Source organism: Prionailurus bengalensis, chromosome X (genome assembly GCF_016509475.1).
Source record: "Prionailurus bengalensis isolate Pbe53 chromosome X, Fcat_Pben_1.1_paternal_pri, whole genome shotgun sequence".
Lineage (NCBI taxonomy): Eukaryota > Metazoa > Chordata > Mammalia > Carnivora > Felidae > Prionailurus > Prionailurus bengalensis.
The window spans coordinates 17,770,292-17,793,837 of record NC_057361.1 but is presented as its reverse complement, the minus strand read 5'-3'; the positions used below and the strand labels follow the sequence as shown (position 1 = coordinate 17,793,837).

Here is a 23,546-nt window from a genome sequence, read left to right as displayed (position 1 = left end):
CCTCTTTTATCCATGGATTACTTAGAAGTGTGTAGTTTGATTTCTAGTTTGATTCCATTATAGTTATAGAATACACTCTAACTGGATTTTAATTCTCTTGCATTGTGTTGAAGTATGCTTTATGAGTCAGATATTGTCTATCTTGGAGAATACGCCAACGGGCACGTAAAAATAATTTGTATTCTGCTCTTGTTGGATTAAATACTCTAAAGATGTCAATTATATAATGTTGTTTGGTGGTGATATTCAGTTCTTTTAATTCTTACTGACTTTATGTCTGGTAGTTTTATTAATTTTGAGAGAGTGGATAGGAAGTATCTGATTATACCTGTGGATTTGCCTTTTTCTTCTTGTTCTATCAATTTTTACTTCATGTACTCTGAAACTCTATTGTTTGGTACATACATCTTAGCAATTTGTTTCCTCTTTTTTCAAATGTCTATATGTTATCTCTTACATTTTGATATTAAAAATATGCATGTAATATTCACATAGTACACATCAATACTCTGCTTCTTTCATATGTTTGTTGCAAGTATTTATTTTTTCCAGTTTGTCATCTGTCTTATACTTTGACACATTTTTCAGTTTTATGTAGAAGTTAATTAGTATGTTCATTTGTATTTTATTCCATATTTAAAACACTTAAGTCTTTGTACATCTAGCAATTATTTTTTGTCTATATTTTCTATAATTTTCTTATGGATTTGTTTTCCACTTAAATAAATTATATACTTAAAATGATTTAGTAAACAAAAGGTAGTGTTTTATTATTATTTTCCAAAGACTTTACCTAGTGTCCCAATACTATTTGTTAAATGAGTCTTTCTTTTGTCAGTGGTTTTAACATATTGTTTTCTAAATGATTCTATATAGCACAGCCTATTATGGGCTGTCTTCCACTAATCTATATTCCAAAACTCAGTATATTTTTCATCATAATTTACTAAAACAGAAAGAGACATTAAGAATTCAATTGGAAAAAAATGTATGTAATTGATTAATCTATGTTCTCAGTTAAAAAAAATTAACCTCTTTGTGAGGAAACAACTTTAAAAAATCTATTCTCATGATAGTTTTATAAAATGGATTGTAGAGATATTTACTGCATAGGTGTATCTAAATTTACTACAACTCATTAAATTGTACACCTAAAACAGGTGAATTTTACAGAATGTAAATTAGGCCTCACTAAACCATTTTAAAAAATATATGTAAAATATAACACTTCTAAGACAAAATCATTAAAAAATAACTAAAGGCCATTTTTACTGCACTGAAGCATACAAATTGGCATTTTAATTAAGAATTCAAAATGCTCCGGCATGAGTACAAAGAGTTTGGGTTCCTAGGTTCGAAAAGGTCAAAGTCTGTTAATAAAATTTCAAAACTTCCTTCAAAAGTGATAAGATGAAATACAGCATGGTTTTTCCCATAAATTTGATCTTCAAAATATATAAAATGAAGAATCTATTTGATGACAGAATGCCTGTAGCAAACTGAATTCTAAGGCATTTTCCACTTTCTTGACCACTCACATTTCATGTAACACAAGCTTCTTGCTCAAAATTAAATGTCAAAAAATCTGGGGGAAAACTAGACATAAACCAAAGAAAACACTGATTTTCTATTTTAGTGAATTCCCCTAAAGTTTTTATTTCAAAGGCAAATCATGTACAACCATACTAAAGAACTATTCTTATTGTGAAGATATTAATGTTTGGTATGATGATTTTTGGCTATACACATACATAAATAAATGAAGAATGACAGAGTTCCAATCTTTGTGAGTTACCAAAGATGATTACTCCATCATGACTTAAAGATCATCTGAGATACAGAAACAGATCTTTGTAGAGTAAATGAGCATGATGAGTTCATAAACAAAACATAAAAAAAAGAGAGGAATTTATTCTTCAGTCTGGAAAAAAAAAACCAAGCTAGAGCTCAGCCTACTTAAAAAAAGAACATAGTGACTCCAAGTAAAGGAAATTAAATTCATGGCAGGAAAGCTTCTTGAGGCCAGAAAGTTAAAAAGAAATTCTTGGCTCATTAATAAATGGCCACTACAGGAACTATCCTATTTAGAACTTAAAAGTTAAGCAACTGTTCCTCTTAAATCATCATATAGAGAATACAATGCTTATACCTCTTGCAAATGCAAATGTTGATGACCCTCTAAGACAGTATTCTTTATATGTTCTTTTCAAACAAAAGTATTATTTATGGAAAAGTTATTAATGGTTCAGAAATGCTAAGCAAATTAGAAGCCAATAAGGAAAGTTAAAAAGCTAAGAAGTTAAAAAGGACATCTGGAATGCCTTACTATTTCTCAGGCTGGCACTGCTGAGCCTGAGGGGCAGTCCATGAACAGCAGCAGTGCTAACATTAGTGCTTCTCTCTGGAACAAGTACCAAGTGAGAGCAGTGAGCACAGGAGAAGAAAGAAGACCAAAGAATAGGCCACAGTATGTGGTACTGTTTGTGGTAGTTTGGTTTTTATAATTTTTTTCCTGGTATAGAATTCATTTTTGTCCTATAGTTTCCCATCATGAAAGAAATCATTTCAACCATTTTTTTAGACAAGGCTAAAGATTTCAAAGAAAATATTTTTTTCTTATCACCCTACTCTTATGCTTTAAACATTTAAAAGGTTTTCAATGACACAAAAAGATATCTCATTGATCACTTCAAAACAGAATGGTCTTGAAAGGTATTTTAGAAACATTAGAATTATATATTAATACTAAAAATGAGAGAAAATAATAAACTTTCAGTATAAATAGCAAAATAAACTTTTTCTATAAATTATACTTAGAATACTGTTAATGATGTTACTGTACATCGTGATAAATACAGTAATCCATAAACCCCCAAGTATAGATTGACTTGGCAAAGCCATATAAAACTGTAGGAAAGATGAGGTGTGAAGAACAGCGGGATTCAGGTTAAAAATAGACAAGTAAACCATGCATTGAAAATAAACAGTAAAGCTACCAAATGTGATTCATGTCTGAAGCTTTTCCTCTGGAAAAGGCTGCTGCTTCATTCAAGTTAATATTTAAAATGGGAGAAAAAAAGCAATTTTGTCACCATTTGATTTTATATGATTTAACAAATGTAGGGATGCGTGGGTGGCTCAGTAGGTTAAGTGTCAGACTTCGGCCCAGGTCATGATCTCATGGTTCTGAGCTCGAGTCCCGCTTTGGGCTCTGTGCTGACAGCTCAGAGCCCGGAGCCTGCTTGGGATTCTGTGTGTGTGTGTGTGTGTCTCTCTCTGCCCCTCTCATACTTGTGCTCGCTCTCTCTCTCTCTCTCTCTCTCTCTATCTCTCAAAAATAAATAAACATTAAAGAAAAATTTTTAAGAAGAAATGTAAGGAGCTGGTATTTAAAAATGAATTTTATTTGAATGAAAGCTCCACTGAAATTGAAGTTTTTGTGAACTGCAAACATTTTTTCTGTAACTTTTAATTCTTAAACATTCAAAAGGTTTTCAACGATTTAAAAGATATCTCACTGAGGACTTCAAAGTAGAATGTGAACTACACTTTATACAAATAAAAATTCTATATAGTGATTTTTAAGTATCCAGGCAAAAAAAAAAGAGAAAAGTTGCACTCTTGTTCAGCACTTGAAGAGCAATACCAAAATGAAAATAAATGTTTATTTATGCAGCATTTCTAAGAATAACTTCCTCAAAGTTTCTGAGAATTAGTCAACATTCGAAAGGAGATGTAGCATGACAAAGGAAAATCACAAATGAGAAACAAGAAGCACTTTGGTATCAGACAAAAATAGATTCAAATTTTAATTTTCATGCTAGATGAATGACTTTAGGCAAATTACTTACTGTTTCATATGTAAAATGGAGATAATGATACCTGCCTTAAGAGAATTCAATGAGTTGATATATAGAAAGCATCTAGTTCAGTATCTACAAATATATTAAAGATTTTCACCTATTGTTTCTTTTCCTTTTTCCCCCTTAAAGTGATACAAAGGAAATTGTAATAAACCCATATCATATTGCTGTGCATGCAAGTTCTCCCCAAATGCAAAAAAATTTTTGATGAAAAAATATATATCACTGTTTCTTTAAATTAAAATAAATCTACATCAACAGATCAAAATATTAAGAATTTTTGGTCAACATCATTTCTATGGAATTTTATAATTAAATACCTAAGTTTTATGTTCTTCAAAAGCAAACAAAAATAAACAAGGCACAGTCTTACATTTTATAAAGAAAGCATAAAGAGATTAGTTTTGTTCTAGAACTTAAAAATATTAACTAAATTTATTTAGAGAAGAGACAGGGAGTTAAATCATGATTCTATAAGTAATTAACAAATGTTGTTAGTGTTCATTCTTTGATATTATTTAGAAGGAAATAAGTTGGATATATTGCTCATATAGCTTTGGTGAACAAGGTCAATGAATTATAGAATATTAGTGCTTAGAAGAGAACTTCAAATTCTGCAGGTTTTACATCCTTTTCTAAAAAGAAAATAAAAACAGAAGTTAATGTTCAAGATTACCCAGGACTAGAGGGAGAGCTGAAATTCAACTCTTTCTCAGCCTTCTACTCCTCTGCACTATTTCATGATGCATTTTGGCTGGGACTCAAAATAATGGTAATTTAGAACACTGCTCTTGTGGCTATTCTAGCAATGATTATGTGTTTTGTTTCCTGTGTAGCTTGTAGGACATAATGAAACAAGAGGACATGTGAAGTGTTGTCTTGTGTTCTTGTTGCTACCTAGAAAACATTTTTTTTCTTTGAAAGGAATAAAAATATAACTTAAATACAAACCCACTAATAATCTCTGACAAAAGTCTGGGTTACTTGTCAGGAAAACAAACAGCCTAAACATTTCACCTGGCATGGTTACAGATAAAGTTCTATTACATTTAAATTGATTTCAGGACCTTCTGAAATTTAGCCAAGGAACAGTTAAAATATTCATACAATCCATGGTAGAGGAGGAAGCAAAGTTAAGCTCCCAAATAAAGAAGTAACCATTCATCATTTACCTTTCCTCTTTCCTAGCACCACTATGGGATTAAGAATTTATGAAAAGGGGAAGTTAATATTACACAAAACTATTCCAAACTACACACCACTTCAAAGAAAAATTTCTTCAAAGAGGAGATCTCACTTACTTTTTTTTAAAACAAAATTAATGTTTATTTATTTTGGAAAGAGAGATAGAATGTGAGTGAGCAAGGGGCAGAGACAGGGAGACACAGAATCGGAAGCAGGCTGCAGGCTCTGAGCTGTCAGCACAAAGCCTGATGAGGGGCTCAAACTCAGGAACCTTGAGATCATGACTTGAGCTGAAGTCTGAAGCTTAAACAACTGACCCACCCAGGCGCCCCATAGAGGAGTTCTCACTTTTAACTCATAACCAACTCATGCATCCAGTTTTCATGACTTCTAAATAAAACCACTAAACTGGACAACACATATATCCTGATTCCCTCATGCACCACACACTTTCAGTCCTTACCCTACCTAATCACTTAGCAGCATTTGATCTTACAGACCTCTTCCTTTTCCCCATAAAACTCTTTACTTCCATCTTAAATGTTCTCACTACTCGCACAAAAAAAGGTGATGGATGTATTAAGTAATCCTACTGCAGTAATCATTTCACAATATATATGTGTATCAAATCACCATGTTGTACACCTTAAACTTACACAGTTATATGTCAATTACAGCTCAATAAAGTTGGAAAAAAAAAACCAATACTGAATTCTCCAAAAAAAACCCACAAAAATTTAAGAAAACCTCTTTGTTCCCTTGGCTTCCATGACCCCAGTCTCATTTAATTCTCTCCTACCTTTTCGGTTATGCCTTCTCATTTTTTTCCACAAGCAGCATTTCTACTCAACCTTCAGTTGTTGGTGGTTCACAAAGCTCACTCCCTGTCCCAGTTCTCTTCTTTTACTCAAAATATTTATTGAGCACCCACTACAGGCCAGGAACTCTTCTAGATAATTCTGACAGCAGTGAACAAATCAGATGAATATCCCTGCTCTATTGAAGCATACATCATATAATCAGACAGAAACAATAATATATAAGTAAATTATATAGTCTTAGAAGGGTATAAGTGTTATGGAACACAAATGGAGCAGGATAAAAGGAATCCATTCTAAAAAGCTCCTTAAACCACCATATTAATATATCCATGACTTTATCATCTCTATTTTAACTATTCCCAAATCTCTATTGATCATACATCTTTTCTGAGCAGCAATACTCTAAAGACCTTTGCACAATTTATCATGCCTGACACTCAATTCAACATTCATCTTCCACCATAACCTGTTCCTCCTATATTGATAATGGCATCAACATCAACTGGGCCAGCCAAGTCAGATACCTAGATGCCTCCCATAGTCTCTAGATCTTACCTGTCCTGGATTCTTATTTGTCTGCATAAATATCTCTGACATTATTCCATCTTCACTGTTGTTTCTCTAATTAAAAACTTCAGTAAAGAGCAGGATCAACCCTGTAGTCAGATGCCTGGACTGAATCATGGCTCCACCACTTACTTGCCATTTGGTTTTGAATTTAACCTCTATAAGTGCTAGTTGTCCTATCTATGAAATGAAGACAACCCTCCTAGGATTGCTTTGATTAAATGAGTGTGGCTGGAGGTATTAGCATCAGAATCATCAGCATGATTAACTGATGTAGCAGCAGCATGATTAATTCCTAAAATAGCCTCTTAAGTTAGTTTTCCTTCTTTCACCCTTACTCTTCTTTAATTTTTCCTAAAACTACAGCTCTAGTAATTATCAAAATCCACAGGTCTAAACACAATGACCCTAAACAGGTTCCCAAGGCCTTCAGCATAAGTCCAAGTGCCTTAGCATGGCAAAAAAATTTTTTTCTCCTTCTTTCCTCTTTAAAACTTAAGCTTGTTAAAGGATCATCATTATAGTCATCATTATAGTCAAGCCAGCCTGGACCTGAACTTTTCTGTGAAAGATCTTCAAAATATAAACTTCAGTTTCTTTTTTCAATTTACAGTCTCAGCAGATGATTTTAAAGTTATCATAATATTGTCTTTTTTTTCTTCCAAGTACATATTTCATTTTTACGGTCAAAATGTTAAATGGTCTTTGATTTAATCAATCATTGTGGTATGATGGAATACAAAACAAGCATTGTGAAAACCTTTGCAGCAATGAAAGCCAAGCAGATGATTTAAATTATTTCCTTCAGGCTTTTTATCATGTTTTCTCTTTCTATGAAACAAACTCAAAACACCATTGATGGATTTTTATGCATGTGTTTGTATGTGTTTTTTGTATGTGTGTATGCACTCATATGTGTTTGTAGGTTAACTGGCATTTACTAAAAGCATCTTCTTACATGATAAAAATAACATTACCATAAAAAATTATGTAATACAATAAAATGTGAGAAACTATTGTAGTGTTCTAGAAGCTTTTTGTATGTTTTTATAAACAGCCATATCTGCCACAAAAAAGTAACAACATTCTCTAATTATTCTTTTTATTAATATATTTCACAAGTACCAGTGTAAAAAATATATATAATGAAATTTACTAAATACAAATATTGGGACCGAGCAAATTCACAATTATAGAACAGATGATAGTTTAAGAGGATGTAACAAAAATTGAGTATGTGTTCTTTACACTTTCTAATTAGTGAGAAGCCTTCTGAAACAAATATATTACACTGCTTAGGGACTAAGCCATATGTTAAATATATTTTACCTAAAGATCATTATGAAACTTGTAGAATTTATATATTTAAAATGTAAACAATTTAATCAGTTGATAAATGTAGTTTAGACAATGATGAGAATTAAATTTTAATCATGTCATAATGGAAAAGAAACACGCTGTCCACCAGTTAATTGTCAAAAAGCTAATAACACAGAGCTTAGTATTAAGATCTGGATTTATTATCATCATGCTGTATGTTATTATTAATATATATAAATTTAGATAATATAGAATAAAGTTAAATTATCTTAACTTTTACTTTAAAAATACAAATACTTTATTTATAATATAAGGCCTCATATTTTTAAAAAGCCAAAATGTTATATATAATATATATCCTACTGACATTTACTCAAGAAAGAATTCTGGTAAAATTTTATATTGCTGGAGTTTCTTATGAGAGATAAAATGTTTTTTAAAATTTGGTTATGTAACCATTATAACATAGTACATATCTCTTACAACAAAATTCTCAAAATGAAAATAAAGAGCTTAATTTTTTAAATTGTAATTTGTTTTACCATTACAATGTTTAATCACATATTCAATTTTAATCTTTTTCATTTTATATCATGAAAACTTTTGTTATTTTATGTGTTCCAAGACAAATAAAAACTAAACTAGAAAAAAAACCTAAAACTATGTTTATGATATCTAAGATTGTGCAACGTGGGTAATAACAAAGGATGAATAAAGCAAGGGTAAGAAAACATGCAATGCAATCTATGAAAATGTCAGTGTCTAATTACCTTACTTAAAACAGCAAATAGAATCCTAATGGTCACTTCCTTAAATATGACCAATTAATTCAAAGAATAAAGAAAATTAGGAGACAAAACAGTTCTATAAATCTTGTTATGACAGGCGAAAATGACTTTGCTTATAAAGCAGTTAAGATATTCTGAAAGTGTCAGGGACTAATTATTAATTGGCTACGTAGATATAAAACTTTACAAACAATTAATATCTATTTGATGATACCCTTATATTGTGGTGAATCATAATTAGACACTTGTCACTTGATATTCCTCTACCTGTCCAATCCTTTCACAAGAATACATGAAATAATGTTATATTCAAGCTAGTACCTGAGGAGGATTACTTATGAAACATGTGGAAGATTTTACCTGTCCAACCAGGCAAGCAGACTCTTGGCTGCTCCTATCAGGTCCACAACTGAAGTCAAAAAGTCATTTGGCAATTTTCGGCTGGTTCTCCCATCATAATGGCCACTCCTTCTCCTCCCTGTTATAAAATTCTGTAGATTTTTGGCAGATGCATTCAACTTGTGAGAAAGGGTTTTTAGATTCTCTGTTTCCAAGCCATAATTCTGAATTATAAAAAGAGAGAAAACAAATAAACTTAAATTCAGTATTACATTCATTCACTAAAATATTTACTGAGTACGTTACTATGTACAGGTAACAAAATTAGTATTTAGAATTACAAATGACTAAGATAGTATTCCTGGCCTAGCAGAACCCACAGTTAAGTGAGGATCTGGGGAAATGTCAGATAAACAAATCACAATAAAATGTGTTAGGTGCTAATAAGAACAAGCAAAGATGAGGGCATTATATCTTGGAATTCTGCCACGCAAGAAAGAAAGATCACTAAGACACATAAATGTTTTTCTTTTAAACCAAGTCCATTTAGTTGTGAAATTCATTTTTATCAATAATTATCTTTAGTATCTATTCTATTAGCACATGCATAGTCATGAATGTAGATGCTATTAAAAATTCTGTAGTCTCAAAGTGAGTAAAGAAAGCACAACTCAACTATAAAATGAAAAAGCAAGAAATAAATCATATCCAATATAGCTTTATTCTGTGTCCTCTCCATGACTCACATAAAAAATTTCTTCTATAATATGGTACAAGAAAAAAATGATTCCTTAGTGAAACCAATAAACTTTCTCCTTTTTATCACAGAAATTATGAAACTAAACTCATTTTTATTTTTGTCATGGTTACATTAGCTCACAAATACGAAGCATATCTAAAGCAATTATACTGATTTTTTGCTAAGTATGTTTTCTTACTTTCCTCGGTCTCACTTTGAATTTCTAGTAATATTTATTATTTCACCATAAATATTGCCTATATATTAATGTGGAAAGAAGTTATATGAATAAATATTTATAAATAAGCTTTTTTCTTTTTACTGCATTCAATAGGAAATACTATAAGACCTCCACAAATAAACTTTAGGGAAAGATTTCATAAGTTACAATTAAATTTTTTTTGACATTTTATTTATTTTTGATAGAGACAGAGCACAAGTGGGCAAGGGGCAGAGAGAGACAGAGACACAGAATCCGAAGCAGGCTCCAGGCTCCGAGCTGTCAGCACAGAGCCTGACACAGGGCTTGAACCCACAAACTGCGAGATCATGACCTGAGCCAAAGTTGGATGCTCAACTGACTGAGCCACCCAGGTGCCCCAGTTACAATTAAATTTTAAAACAGCTAATTGTGACTTGTAAAACATCTCCAAAAAAAGCTTGTTAACCTGCCCAAAGGATGACCTTGATCAAACTATTCAGCAGCATGTACATTATTGTCACATATAAATAAAAAATGTTATTTATTACCTTATAGAAAATCATAAGACCCAAAGAATTTTAGATAGCCTCTGAGGCCCAAATAAACTCTAATTTTGACTTACACTCCTTTTACAGTTGAGAACAATGTGGCACAAAGAGATTCTCCCCTGTGTTTAGAGAGCTTAGAGTAGACAGAGTTCAGAATGGAACTACAAGTCACCAGGCTATATGTGAGGGGATGCATAAGCAAAATGGGAGATAAAATACTAGGGGTATGAAAAAAGGAAGCAAATGGCAGAATAAATTTAGCTGTATTATTAAGTCAACAAGCACTGGGTACCTACTTGATATGAAATTTCGATTTATTTCTTCTATAGTAATTTAAGAAAAGTAACTCAGAGGAGAAAAAGGAGGGATCAGAGGAGTTTGCACACTTAAACATTAAATGCCAAGTTATGTATGTTACCAGTGAAGATTTAATAGTGATACAAGTCTGAATGTTCTTTGCTAAGAATTTAAGAACATTCCTTTTGGAGTCATGGGCTTGTTTTTTAAAAAAATAGTCTATTCAACATTCACTACTAAATATGAATTGCAATATTCTCTCAAGTAAAAAGGTTTTGTTTGCACAAATAAAACAACATTCTCTTCAGATTCTCTTGCATCTGAGTATGGATTATCTGTGAAGCATTTGGGAGATTTTGTCCAGTGTGGCAGTATATTAAGTAGGAAATCTTTTTATAAGGTTATTAAGGATACTCTCTAGTGGCTAGATAACAACAACTTATAATTATATCAAATTATTTATTCACTTATTTGGCTTAAAACAACAGAAATTTATTTTCTTGAACTTTGGAGATCAGAAATCCAAAATCACTATCACTGGGCTGAAGTCACAGTGTTGGCAGGTCCATGCTTCTTCCGGAGGCTCTAATCTTGCCTCTGACAGCATCTGGTAGTTGTTGTCATTCCTTGATTTGTGGCCATTATAACTCCTGTCTCTGCTCCTGAGATCACATGGCCACCTCTTCTGTGTGGGCCAAATCCCCCTGCCTCTCCCTCATTAGGACACTTGTGATTGGATTTAGAGCCCACAGGGATAATCGCAAATAATCTCCCCTTGTAAAGATCTTTAATCACATCTGAATATGCACATTGCTCACTCTTTGGAGGAAGGATAAGGCCTTCTGCAAGTTGAAGGACATGTGCCGGTCCCCTCCAAAGCTCATTCCCAGCTGCCCTTTGGAGACTATATGAACTAAACTTAAATGATATATCTGAAATGCTTTCCTGACATATTTTTGGAAGTTTTCCCCTGTATCAAAGCATTTTTCTTGAAGTAGAAAAGTATTTTCATTTTTAATTTTTGTGTATTAATGATTTTCATGAAGAAATATTTGTTTACAAACACATTATAATAATTTTTTAGAGAAGCTCAATGATAGTAATAGTTCATTAGAGAGGAACCTAATCAGGCCCTGCCTGTGCTCCAGGGACTGTGGTAGGGGGTCTTCCAAGCTCTCAGTTCACCTCCCAATGGTCCACAGAGTCCAGACCAGGGAAGATGGTGGTGTAGGAAGACGCTGGGCTCACCGCGTCCTGCTGATCGCTTAGATTCCACCCACATCTGCCTAAATAACCCAGAAAAATGCCAGAAGACTAGCAAAATGCACCCTTGGGAGCCAAGCGTAGACAAGAGGCCCACGGAAGAGGGTAGGAAGGGCAGAGAGGTGGTGGTGTGTGCTACACAGACTGGCAGGAGCCAGCCGGGGCGGTGGAGGGGCAGCCCGCCCGGCAGGGCAGAGCCCCTGAAGTCTGGCTTGCAAAAGCAGAGGGGCTGGACTCCATGAGTTCCGACAGCCAGCAGGGCTTAACGTCTGGAAAGTTAAAAGTCAATAGCTCTGCTCTCAGAAAGTGGGAAAGGTGAGAGGATGCCAGGAGGGAGAGTGTTGAGCCCCAGAAGACAGAACTCAGCTCAGCGGGGGAACAAAGGAGCTGGCAAGCACCATGTCCCCCTCCCATTACCCAGCCAAAATTCCAAAAGCAACCAGTTCCCTTCAATGAACTTGCTTACACTGTGCAAATGCCCAATGCTGTGCTTCTGTGGAGCCATCCCTCCGATGGGCGTGCCTCCCTCTCAGTGCTGCAGGGCCCCTCCCACAGGGGACCACCCATGGCAAAGCAAGCTAAACCAGCCCCGACCACCCCTGTGCACCTTGCCTATCCACTCCAGCTAATACGCCATTGGCCAGATCCCATGGAAGCAGCACCACAAGCCTGGCAGTGAGCAAGCAGCCCAGAAAGGGACCACACCACTCCACAGTGAGTCCTGCCCCTGGGAGAGGGGAATATAAGGTACACACCAGTCTGACTGTGGCCCCAGCGGTGGGCTGGGGGCAGACATTGGGTCTGATTGCAGCCCCGCCCACCAACACAAGTTACTCCGGACAGCACAGAAGTGCCCTGCAGTTTGGAGCCACCACAGGGACTACCCAAAATGACTAAACAGAAGAATTCTCCTCAAAAGAAACTCCAGGAAATAGCGACAGCTAACAAATTGATCAAAAACGACTTAAGCAATATAACGGAACAAGAATTTAGAATAATAGTCATAAAATTAATCACTGGGCTTGAAAAAAGCATAGAGGACAGCAGAGAATCTATTGCTACAGAGATCAAGGGACTAAGAAGTACTCGTGAGGAGCTAAAAAATGCTATAAATGAAAGGCAAAATAAAATGGAGGCGGCCATAGCACAGATTTAAGAGGCAGAAGAGACAATAGGTGAATTAGAAGATAAAATTATGGAAAAAGAGGAAGCTGAGAAAAAGAGAGATAAAAAATCCAGGAGTATGAGGGGAGAATTAGAGAACTAAGTCATGCAATCAAATGGAACAATATCCGTATCATAGGAATTCCAGAAGAAGAAGAAGAGAGAGAAAGGGGCTGAAGGTGTACTTGAACAAATCATAGTTGAGAACTTCCCTGATCTGGGGAAAGAATAAGGCAATGAAATCCAAGAGGCACAGAGAACTCCCTTCAGACATAACTTGAATCGATCTTCTGCACGACACATCATAGTGAAACTGGCAAAATACAAGGATAAAGAGAGAATTCTGAAAGTAGCTAGGGATAAACAGGCTCTAACTTACAAAGGTAGACACATAACAATAGTAGCAGACCTATCTACTGAAACTTGGGAGGCCAGAAAGGAATGGCAGGAAATCTTCAATGTGACGAACAGAAAAAAAAAGACAGCTGAGAATCCTTTATTCAGCAAGTCTGTCATTCAGAATACAACATGAGATAAAGGTTTTCTGAAACAAACAAAAACTGAAGGAATTCATCGTCTCTAAACCATCCCTACAAAAGATCCTAAGGGGGATACTGTGAGTGAAATGTTGTAAGGACCAGAAAGTACCAGAGACATCACTACAAGCATGAAACCTACAGACATCACAATGACTCTAAACCCAAATCTTCCCATAATAACACTGAATGTAAATGGACTAAATGCTCCAACCAAAAGACATAGGGTATAAGAATGGATAAAAAAAACAAGACCCATCTATTTGCTGTCTACAAGAGACTCATTTTAGACCTGAGGACAGCTTCAGATTGAAAGTGAGGGGATGCAGAACTATTTATCATGCTACTGGAAGTCAAAAGGAAGCTGGAGTAGCCATACTTATATCAGACAAACTAGATTTTAAAGGCTGTAACAAGAGATGAAGAAGGGCATTATATAATAATTACAGGGTCTGTCCATCAGGAAGAGCTAACAATAATAAATGTCTATGCACTGAATATGGGAGCAAGCCCCCAAATATATAAAACAATTCGTCACAAACATAAACAACTTTATTGATAATAATGTGGTAATTGCAGGGGACTTTAATACCCCACTTACAACAATGGATGGATCAGCTAGACACAGGATCAATAAGAAAATAAGGGCCCTGAATGATACATTGGATCAGATGGACTTGACAGATATATTTAGAACTCTGCATCCCAAAGCAACAGAATATACTTTCTTCTCGAGTGAACATGGAACATTCTCCAAGATAGATCATATACTGGGTCACAAAACAGCCCTTCATAAGTTTACAAGAATTGAAATTATACCATGCTTACTTTCAGACCACAATGCTATGAAGCTTGAAATCAACCACAGGAAAAAGTCTGGAAAACCTCCAAAAGCATGGAGGTTAAAGAACACCCTACTAACGAATGAGTGGGTCAACCAGGCAATTAGAGAAGAAATTAAAAAATATATGGAAACAAACGAAAATGAAAATACAACAATCCAAACGCTTTGGGACGCAGCAAAGGCAGTCCTGAGAGGAAAATACATTGCAATCCAGGCCTATCTCAAGAAACAAGAAAAATCCCAAATACAAAATCTAACAGCACACCTAAAGGAACTAGAAGCAGAACAGCAAAGGCAGCCTAAACCCAGCAGAAGAAGAGAAATAATAAAGATCAGAGCAGAAATAAACAATATAGAATCTAAAAAAACTGTAGAGCAGATCAACGAAACCAAGAGTTGGTTTTTTGAAAAAATAAACAAAATTGACAAACCTCTAGCCAGGCTTCTCAAAAAGAAAAGGGAGATGACCCAAATAGATAAAATCATGAATGAAAATGGAATTATTACAACCAATCCCTCAGAGATACAAACAATTATCAGGGAATACTATGAAAAATTATGCCAACAAATTGGACAACCTGGAAGAAATGGACAAATTCCTGAATAGCTGAGAACACTCTTCCAAAACTCAATCAGGAGGAAATAGAAAGCTTGAACAGACCCATAACCAGCGAAGAAATTGAATCGGTTATCAAAAATCTCCCAACAAATAAGAGTCCAGGACCAGATGGCTTCCCAGGGGAGTTCTACCAGACATTTAAAGCAGAGATAATACCTATCCTTCTCAAGCTATTCCAAGAAATAGAAAGGGAAGGAAAACTTCCAGACTCATTCTATGAAGCCAGTATTACTTTGATTCCTAAACCAGACAGAGACCCAGTAAAAAAAGAGAACTACAGGCCAATATCCCTGATGAATATGGATGCAAAAATTCTCAATAAGATACTAGCAAATCGAATTCAATGGCATATAAAAAGAATTATTCACCATGATCAAGTGGGATTCATTCCTGGGATGCAGGGCTGGTTCAACATTCGCAAATCAATCAACGTGATACATCACATTAACAAAAACAAAGAGAAGAACCATATGATCCTGTCAATCGATGCAGAAAAGGCCTTCGACAAAATCCAGCACCCTTTCTTAATAAAAACCCTTGAGAAAGTCGGGATAGAAGGAACATACTTAAAGATCATAAAAGCCATTTATGAAAAGCCCACAGCAAATATCATCCTCAATGGGGAAAAGCTGAGAGCTTTCCCCGAGATCAGGAACACGACAGGGATGTCCACTCTCACCGCTGTTGTTTAATGTAGTGTTGAAAGTTCTAGTATCAGCAATCAGATAACAAAGGAAATCAAAGGCATCAAAATTGGCAATGATGAAGTCAAGCTTTCACTTTTTCAAGATGATGATACTATGTATGTAAAACCCGATAGACTCCACCAAAAGTCTGCTAGAACTGATACATCAATTTAGCAAAGTCACATGATACAAAATTAACGTACAGATATCAGTTGCATTCTTATACACTAATAATGAAGCAACAGAAAGACAAATAAAGAAACTGATCCCATTCACAATTGCACCAAGAAGCACAAAATACCTAGGAATAAATCTAACCAAAGATGTAAAAGATCTGTATGCTGAAAACTATAGAAAGCTTATGAAGGAAATTGAAGAAGATACAAAGAAATGGAAGAACATTCCGTGTTCATGGATTGGAAGAATAAATATTGTTAAAATGTCAATACTACCCAAAGCAATCTGCACATTCAATGCAACCCCAATCAAAATTGCACCAGCATTCTTCTCGAAGTTAGAACAAGCAATCCTAAAATTTGTATGGAATCACAAAAGACCCTGACTAGCCAAAGTAATATTAAAGAAGACGAAAGCAGAGGGCATCACAATCCCAGACTTTAGCCTCTACTACATAGCTGTAATCATCAAGACAGCATGGTATTGGCACAAAAACAGACACATGGACCAATGGAATAGAATAGAGACTCGAGAACTGGACCCACAGAAGTATGGCAACTAATCTTTGACAAAGCAGGAAAGAATATCCAATGGAAAAAAAAAAGACAGTCTCTTTAACAAATGGTGCTGAGAGAACTGGACAGCAACATGCAGAAGAATGAAACTAGACCACTTTCTTACACCATTCACAAAAATAAACTCAAAATGGATAAAGGATCTGAATGTGAGACAGGAAACCATCAAAACCCTAGAGGGGAAAGCAGGAAAAAAACCTTTCTGACCCTAGCCACAGCAATTTCTTACTTGACACATCCCCAAAGGCAAGGGAATTAAAAGAAAAAATGAACTATGGGGGTCTCATCAAGATAAAAAGCTTCTGCACTGCAAAGGAAACAATCAACAAAACTAAAAGGCAACCTACAGAATGGGAAAAGATATTTGCCAATGACATATCAGACAAAGGGCTAGTATCCAAAATCTATAAAGAACTCACCAAACTCCACACCCAAAAAACAAATAATCCCGTGAAGAAATAGGCAGAAAACATGAATAGACACTTCTCTAAAGAAGACATCCGGATGGCCAACAGGCACATGAAAAGATGCTCAATGTCGCTCCTCATCAGGGAAATACAAATCAAAACCACACTCAGATATCACCTCACGCCAGTCAGAGTGGCCAAAATGAACAAATCAGGAGACTATAGATGCTGGAGAGGATGTGGAGAAACGGGAACCCTCTTGCACTGTTGGTGGGAATGCAAACTGGTGCAGCTGCTCTGGAAAACACTGTGGAGGTTCCTCAAAAAATTAAAAATAGATCTACCCTAAGACCCAGCAATAGCATTGCTAGGAATTTACCCAAGGGATACAGGAGTGCTGATGCACAGGGGCACTTGTACCCCAATGTTTATAGCAGCACTTTCAACAATAGCCAAATTATGGAAAGAGCTTAAATGTCCATCAACTGATGAATGGATAAAGAAATTGTGGTTTATATACACAATGGAATAGTGCTTGGCAACGAGTAAGAATGAAATCTGGCCATCGGTAGGAAAGTGGATGGAATTGGAGAGTGTTATGCTAAGTGAAATAAGTCATACAGAGAAAGACAGAGACTATATGTTTTCACTCTTATGTGGACCCTAGAAACTTAACAGAAGACCATGGGGAAGGGGAAGGAAAAAAAAAAGTTTGAGAGGGAGGGAGCCAAAGCATAAAAGACTCTTAAAAACTGAGAATAAACTGAAGGTTGATGGGAGGTGGGAGGGAAGGGAAAGTGGGTGATGGGTATTGAGTAGGGCACCTGTTGGAATGAGCACTGGGTGTTGTATGGAAACCAATTTGAGAATAAATTTCATATTAAAAAAATTAAAATTAAAATTAAAAACAAAACAAAAAAACAAAAAAAATAAAGTTAGAGTCCATTTTAAAAAAAGAGAGGAACCTAATCAATCAACCTGTAATGTAACATTCACTCTATAGCCATTAGCACCTATAAAACATTAATTTGTCTCTTTATATATAATACATTTCAAATAGTTTTTTTAGAAAAGGTCAGAATAATTTAAAAAGGATAATACAGTTGTTATAAATAAAAATATGAAGGCAAAGTAAAAATACTTTGAAGCCTTCAAAATTTAAGATCATACTCAAATTACTTTTTTAAATGCAACTCAAGAATTAGAGAATAAAAAATCTTCTGGACAAAACCTGGAAGGATACCCTGAGAGAACTCCTTAACTGAAACCTAAGGGAAACTGTTGAATTTTTATCTTGAATGGGTGTTGTACTTTGTCAGATGCTTTTTCTGCAACTATTGAAATGATCATAGGGTTCTTATCCTTTCTTCTATTAATGTCCTGTATTAGATTGATTGATTTGCAAATATTAAAGCACCCTAGAAACCCAAGAATAAATTCCACTTGACCATGGTGAATGATTTTTTTAATCGTACTGCTGGATTCTATCTGCTAGCATTTTATTGAGAATTTTGGCAACTATGTTCATGAAAGATATTGGCCTATAGGTTTCTTTTTTTAGTGGAGTCTTTGTGTGGTTTTGGTATCAGGGTAACACTGGCCTCATATAATGAATTTGGAAGTTTTCCTTCTTTTCTAGCTTTTGGAATAATTGAGAAGAATAGGTATTAGCTATTCTTTTAATGTTTGATAGATTTCACATGTAAAGCATCGGGCCCTGGACTTTTGTTTGTTAGGAGTTTCTTGATTGCTGATACAGTGTCCTTGCTGGTTATCGGTCTGTTCAAGTTTTCTATTTCTTCCTGTTTCAGTTTTGGTAGTTATATGTTTCCAGGAATTTTTCCATTTGTTCCAAGTTGTCCAATTTGTTGGCATATAGTTTCTCATCATATTCTCTTATAATTGTATTTCTGTGGTGTTGGTTGTTATTTCTCGCCTCATTTTTTATTTTATTTGTGTCTTTTTTCTTTTTGATACGTCTGGATAGAGGTTTATCATTTTTATTGATGTTTTTCAGAGAACCAGCTCCTGGTTTCATTGATCTGTTGTTTTTTTAGTTTCTGTGTTATTTATTTTGGCTCTATTCTGTATGATTTCCTTCCTTCTTCTGGCTTTAGGCTTCATTTTTTGTTCTTTTTCTAGCTCCTTTAGGTGCAAGGTTAGACTGTTTCTTTGAGATTTTTCATGCCTCTTGAGCTACGCTTGTATTGCTATATACTTCCCTCTTAGGACTGCTTTGTTGGACTCCTTTGTTTTCATTTTCATGTTTCCATGTAGTTTTAAATTTTTTCTTTGGTTTTCTGGTTAACCCATTTGCTGTTTGGTAGCATGTTGTTTAACCTGCATGTATTTGTGGTCTTTTCAAATTTTTTTCTAGTTGACTTTTAGTTTTACAGTGTTGTGGTCAGAACAGGTGCATGGTATTTCAATCTCTTTGTACTTGTTGAGATCCATTTTGTGATCTTATATGTGATCTATTCTGGAGAATGTTCCCTATTCAATTAAGATGAATGTATATTCTGCTGGTTTAAGATGGAATGCTCTGAATATATTAAGTCTATGTAGTCCAGTGTGCCATTCAAAGCCACTGTTTCCTTGTTTTTCTGTTCAGATGATCTCTTCATTGGTATAAATGGGCTGCTAACATCACCTAGTATTAGTGTGTCATCTACTAGGTTGTTTTATGTTTGTTATTAATTGTTTTATATATGTAGGTGGTCCCATTTGGATGCATAAATACTCACATTGTTATTATATCTTTTTGTTGGCTTGTCCCCTTGAGGACTATATAGTGCCCTTCTTTGTCTCTTTTTTAAAGTCTAGTTTGTTCAATAGAAGTATTGCTACTCCAGCTTTCTTTTGAGATCCATTTGTACAATAAATTGTTCTCTGCCCCCTCAATGTCAATTTACAAGTTTCTTTAGGTCTAAAATGAGTCTCTTGTAGGCAGCATATAGATGGGTCTTGTTTTTTTTATCCATTTTGACACCTTATGTCTTTTGATTGGAGCAGTTCACTTACATTCAAAGTAATATGCGGTAGATACAAATCTATTTAGTTCCATTTTATTAGCTGTTTTCTCATTGTTTTTGGAGATTTTCTCTGATCCTTTCTTGTCTTTGTCATTTTTGGTCTCTCCTTTTCACTCAAAGAGTCCCCTCTAATATTTCTTGCATGACTGGTTTAGTGGTCATGAATGCCTTTAGTTTTTGTTTGTCTGGGAAACTTCATTTTTCTTTCTACTCTTATAGCCTTGCTGGATAGAGTATTCTTGGCTGCAGATTTTTCCTATTCAGCACTTTGAATACATCATGCCATTGCCTTCTGACCTCCTAAGTTTCTGTTAGGAAATTTCCAGCTACCTTTATGGGTGTTTCCTTGTAAGTTAGGGACTTACTTGCTACTTTTAAGATTTTTTTCTTTATCACTATATTTTGCAATTTAATTACAATACATCTTGGTGTTGGCCTGCTTTTGTTGATCTTGATGAGAGTTCTCTGTGCCTCCTGTATCTGGATGTCCATTTCCTTATCCAGATTAGGGAAGTTTTCAGTTATTATTTCTTCAAGTAAGTTTTCTGCCCCCTTTTCTCTCTTCTTCTTCTAGGACTCCTATAATATGAATGTTATTAAATTTGATGGAATCACTGATTCCCTAAATCTATTCTTGTGTTGCATAATCGTTCTCTCTTTTGTTCAGTTTCATTCTTTCCTATTATTTTGTGGTCTAGGTCACTAATTCATTCCTCTGCTTCTTCCAGCCTGCTGTTCATTTCATCAGGCCTCTTTCCAATCCTGTTTACTGCATTTTTTCATCTCCGATTCTTTTTAACTCTTTTATCTTTGTGGTAAGGGTCTCACTGATGTCTTCTATTCTCAAGCCCAGTGAGTCGCCTTAGGATTATTATTTTAAATTCTCCAACAGGCATGTTACTTTTATTGGTTTCACTTAGATATATGGCAGTGGACTTATCTTGTTCTTTCTTTTGGGATCAATTCCTCCATCTTAGCCTTTTGTCTCAGTCTCTGTCTTCTCTGTGTTAGAAAAGCCAATATGTCTCCTGCCCTTGAAAGTAATGGCCTTATGAAGAAGAGGTCAAGTAGTGTCCTTATCTTGGTGCTTCAGGGGGTGTCTGGTGTATGGTGCATGTACTCTGCTGTTGTGTTTTGGCTGCTCTATCCTCAGGCCAGTCATCTGCATAGGCTCTTCTTGCCTACTGTGGGCAGTGTTTGGTCCCTGGCCTGAATGTGACAAATTTTAACTAGGTGTGCTCTAGTCTGCTTGTGAAATGAGACCTGACACTAGCTCCACCAGAACTGAGGCCTGGCAAGGCTCTCTGGTTGGGCAACATGGTGGGGGCAGGGGTTTATGCTGGTCTTCTGGGGCAGGAGCCCACTGTGTAGGGACTGAGGCAAGCTTGACTGAGGAGGGCAGCCCCACTAGGATGCAGGGGGTGGGTAGGGCTTGGTATAAGCAAGTTAGGCAGCCAATGTTCATTCTTCACTACTTCCTGCAAGTATTCTGGGTTTATATTGAGGGATGGGCAAGGGAAATGGTAGCAGCCAGCTCCTTTGTTTCTGGGGAGACAGCTCTGTGAAAGCTGCCTCTCAGGGATACACTCTGAGTGAATACTTTCTCCCCTGTCTACCCCACGTGTTCCTCAGATCATTGTTTCCATGCTGTCTACCCCTGGGTTGTTTGCCTACCTTCTCTTCAGGAGCAGTAGAGTGCCCTCTGGACCCTATCACAGCCAAGCCTGCTGACCTTTAAAACTCCTGGATTTAAGTCCTGCTGTTTTCAAGAAGTCATGAAATTCAGCCCCTCTTATTTTCCAAGACAATGCCTGTGGGAAAATGTTTTTCTTGTGTGTTCCCATGTGCTTCTCTCTCTCTAGCCTTTCTCCATGACCAGGGCTCCTGCCCCTCTACAGCACTGCCATTTGTTTCTCACCTAAACCACATCTCCACACTTCCTATGTTCTTTGATGTAGTAGTCTCTTTTCTCCCTTTAGTGGTGGAGTTTGTTGTGTCCATCTTCAGGTCAATTTCTGAGGTATTTAGGATGATTTAATAGTTATCAAGTTGTGTTCTTGGGACAAGACAAGGCTAGGGATCTCCTACTCTGCCACCATCTTCCTCTCCTGCCTATTCTCTCAACTTTTAAAAAGTGCAGATTTATTCATTACAGACTTGCTTTTTACTGGATATGCATGGGGAAATTATGTATTATTACTGATATAGAAAGGACTACATCACGAAAACAAAAGCTTAGCCCTGAAATGTAGTTAGCTATTTTCTTTGTCCTATATGTTACCTATTTGTTTATTTGTAGTCTGCCAGGAAACAATTGTGGCTACAGTGATTTAACACAGCCAGTCTATTCGTACTGTTCTTCCTTTTAATTATATGCATGTGAAAGCACAGGAAAGAAAGAAATGAAGGATATATTTAACATTTTAGAAGATCACATTTGCTATATCCTCACTAGTAGCAAATTCTCTAAACACTTAACAAAATATTCAATATTGGCACCACACATTTTACAATGTCAATGCTATTTTATTCAGAGCTCTTAATTTGATTGCATCACATAGCAGGTGTTTAGGTTTTATAATACTTTGCTTTATAAATATGAGTGAGTCGTAAAAAGATTGCTTTAATGAATATTTTTTAGAAATGAATTATTTTGAGATGAACGAACCGAGCAATTATGTTGCAAAGAAACAAATCCTAGCAATTTCAGACATCTAAATTTTCATGCAAAATACCTATTATATGAAAAGTAAATGAAGAATCAAATGAAAGCTGTTCTTATCCTGTCATAAATGATCCACTTACACTTCCCAATAACAAGGTGTATTGTCAGAGCATAAATTAAGGGCTATACATTAAGCTATATATTTTATTTATGCTTACTCTTGCAGTTAATATACAAAGCTCTCTATTGAGGCATACTAAATGAGAGCATAACAGCAGGAAAGAGTTAACATACCTCCAAATCATGAACAGCTTACTTCTTTCTAGAATAACATGGTACAAACAATATAGCTGGTGTTTAAATAAATACATGTTGCATGAATGAACATGTTACTAAAGAAATCTTTGATTTTCATCAACTGCCATAACATTTATTCCCCATCAGTACTAACTTTAAAATAAGACAGATGAAAATATTCCATAGCTCTAAAGAAACAAAGAAATTTGGTGAATTTTTTGTGTCTTCCTTATATTAGGAACAGAAACTTCAGAGTCAGAGGCAAGAGAAAAATTTACAGTTCTCTGGAAAACGGCAGAGAACTTCATTCAGTAAGATAACATTAATTTAATATCTTCTGCATGTAAGCACCGGGCAGAAAGCATACTGAAGAACCAAAATAACCCATCTAAGGGAAAAATTATAATGTGATACAAAATGTAAGTTGCCTTTCTTCCTTTCACTTCCCTCTCTGCACCAGCCAAATCAAAATTCTCATTTTTCTCTGAATACTTCATACTCTTTCACATTTATGTATTTACATGATATTTCTTCTGCCTAGATAACTTTTCCCCGACTTTTTGTCTGGCAAACATCTACTCATCCTGCAAGTCCCAAAGCAAACCCCACCTA

At 35.4% G+C, this 23,546-nt stretch overlaps 1 protein-coding gene across 4 annotated transcripts in view; it reads right to left on the bottom strand.

Moving 5' to 3' along the window:
* CNKSR2 (connector enhancer of kinase suppressor of Ras 2) overlaps window positions 1–23,546 on the bottom strand; it is a 301,363-nt gene that overhangs the window by 200,600 nt on the left and 77,217 nt on the right. For all 4 annotated transcript variants that reach the window (XM_043570940.1, XM_043570941.1, XM_043570943.1 and 1 more), the window contains exon 3: window positions 8,905–9,107. In XM_043570940.1, the coding sequence (XP_043426875.1) occupies window positions 8,905–9,107 (203 nt within the window). The remainder of the gene's footprint in view (window positions 1–8,904; window positions 9,108–23,546) is intronic.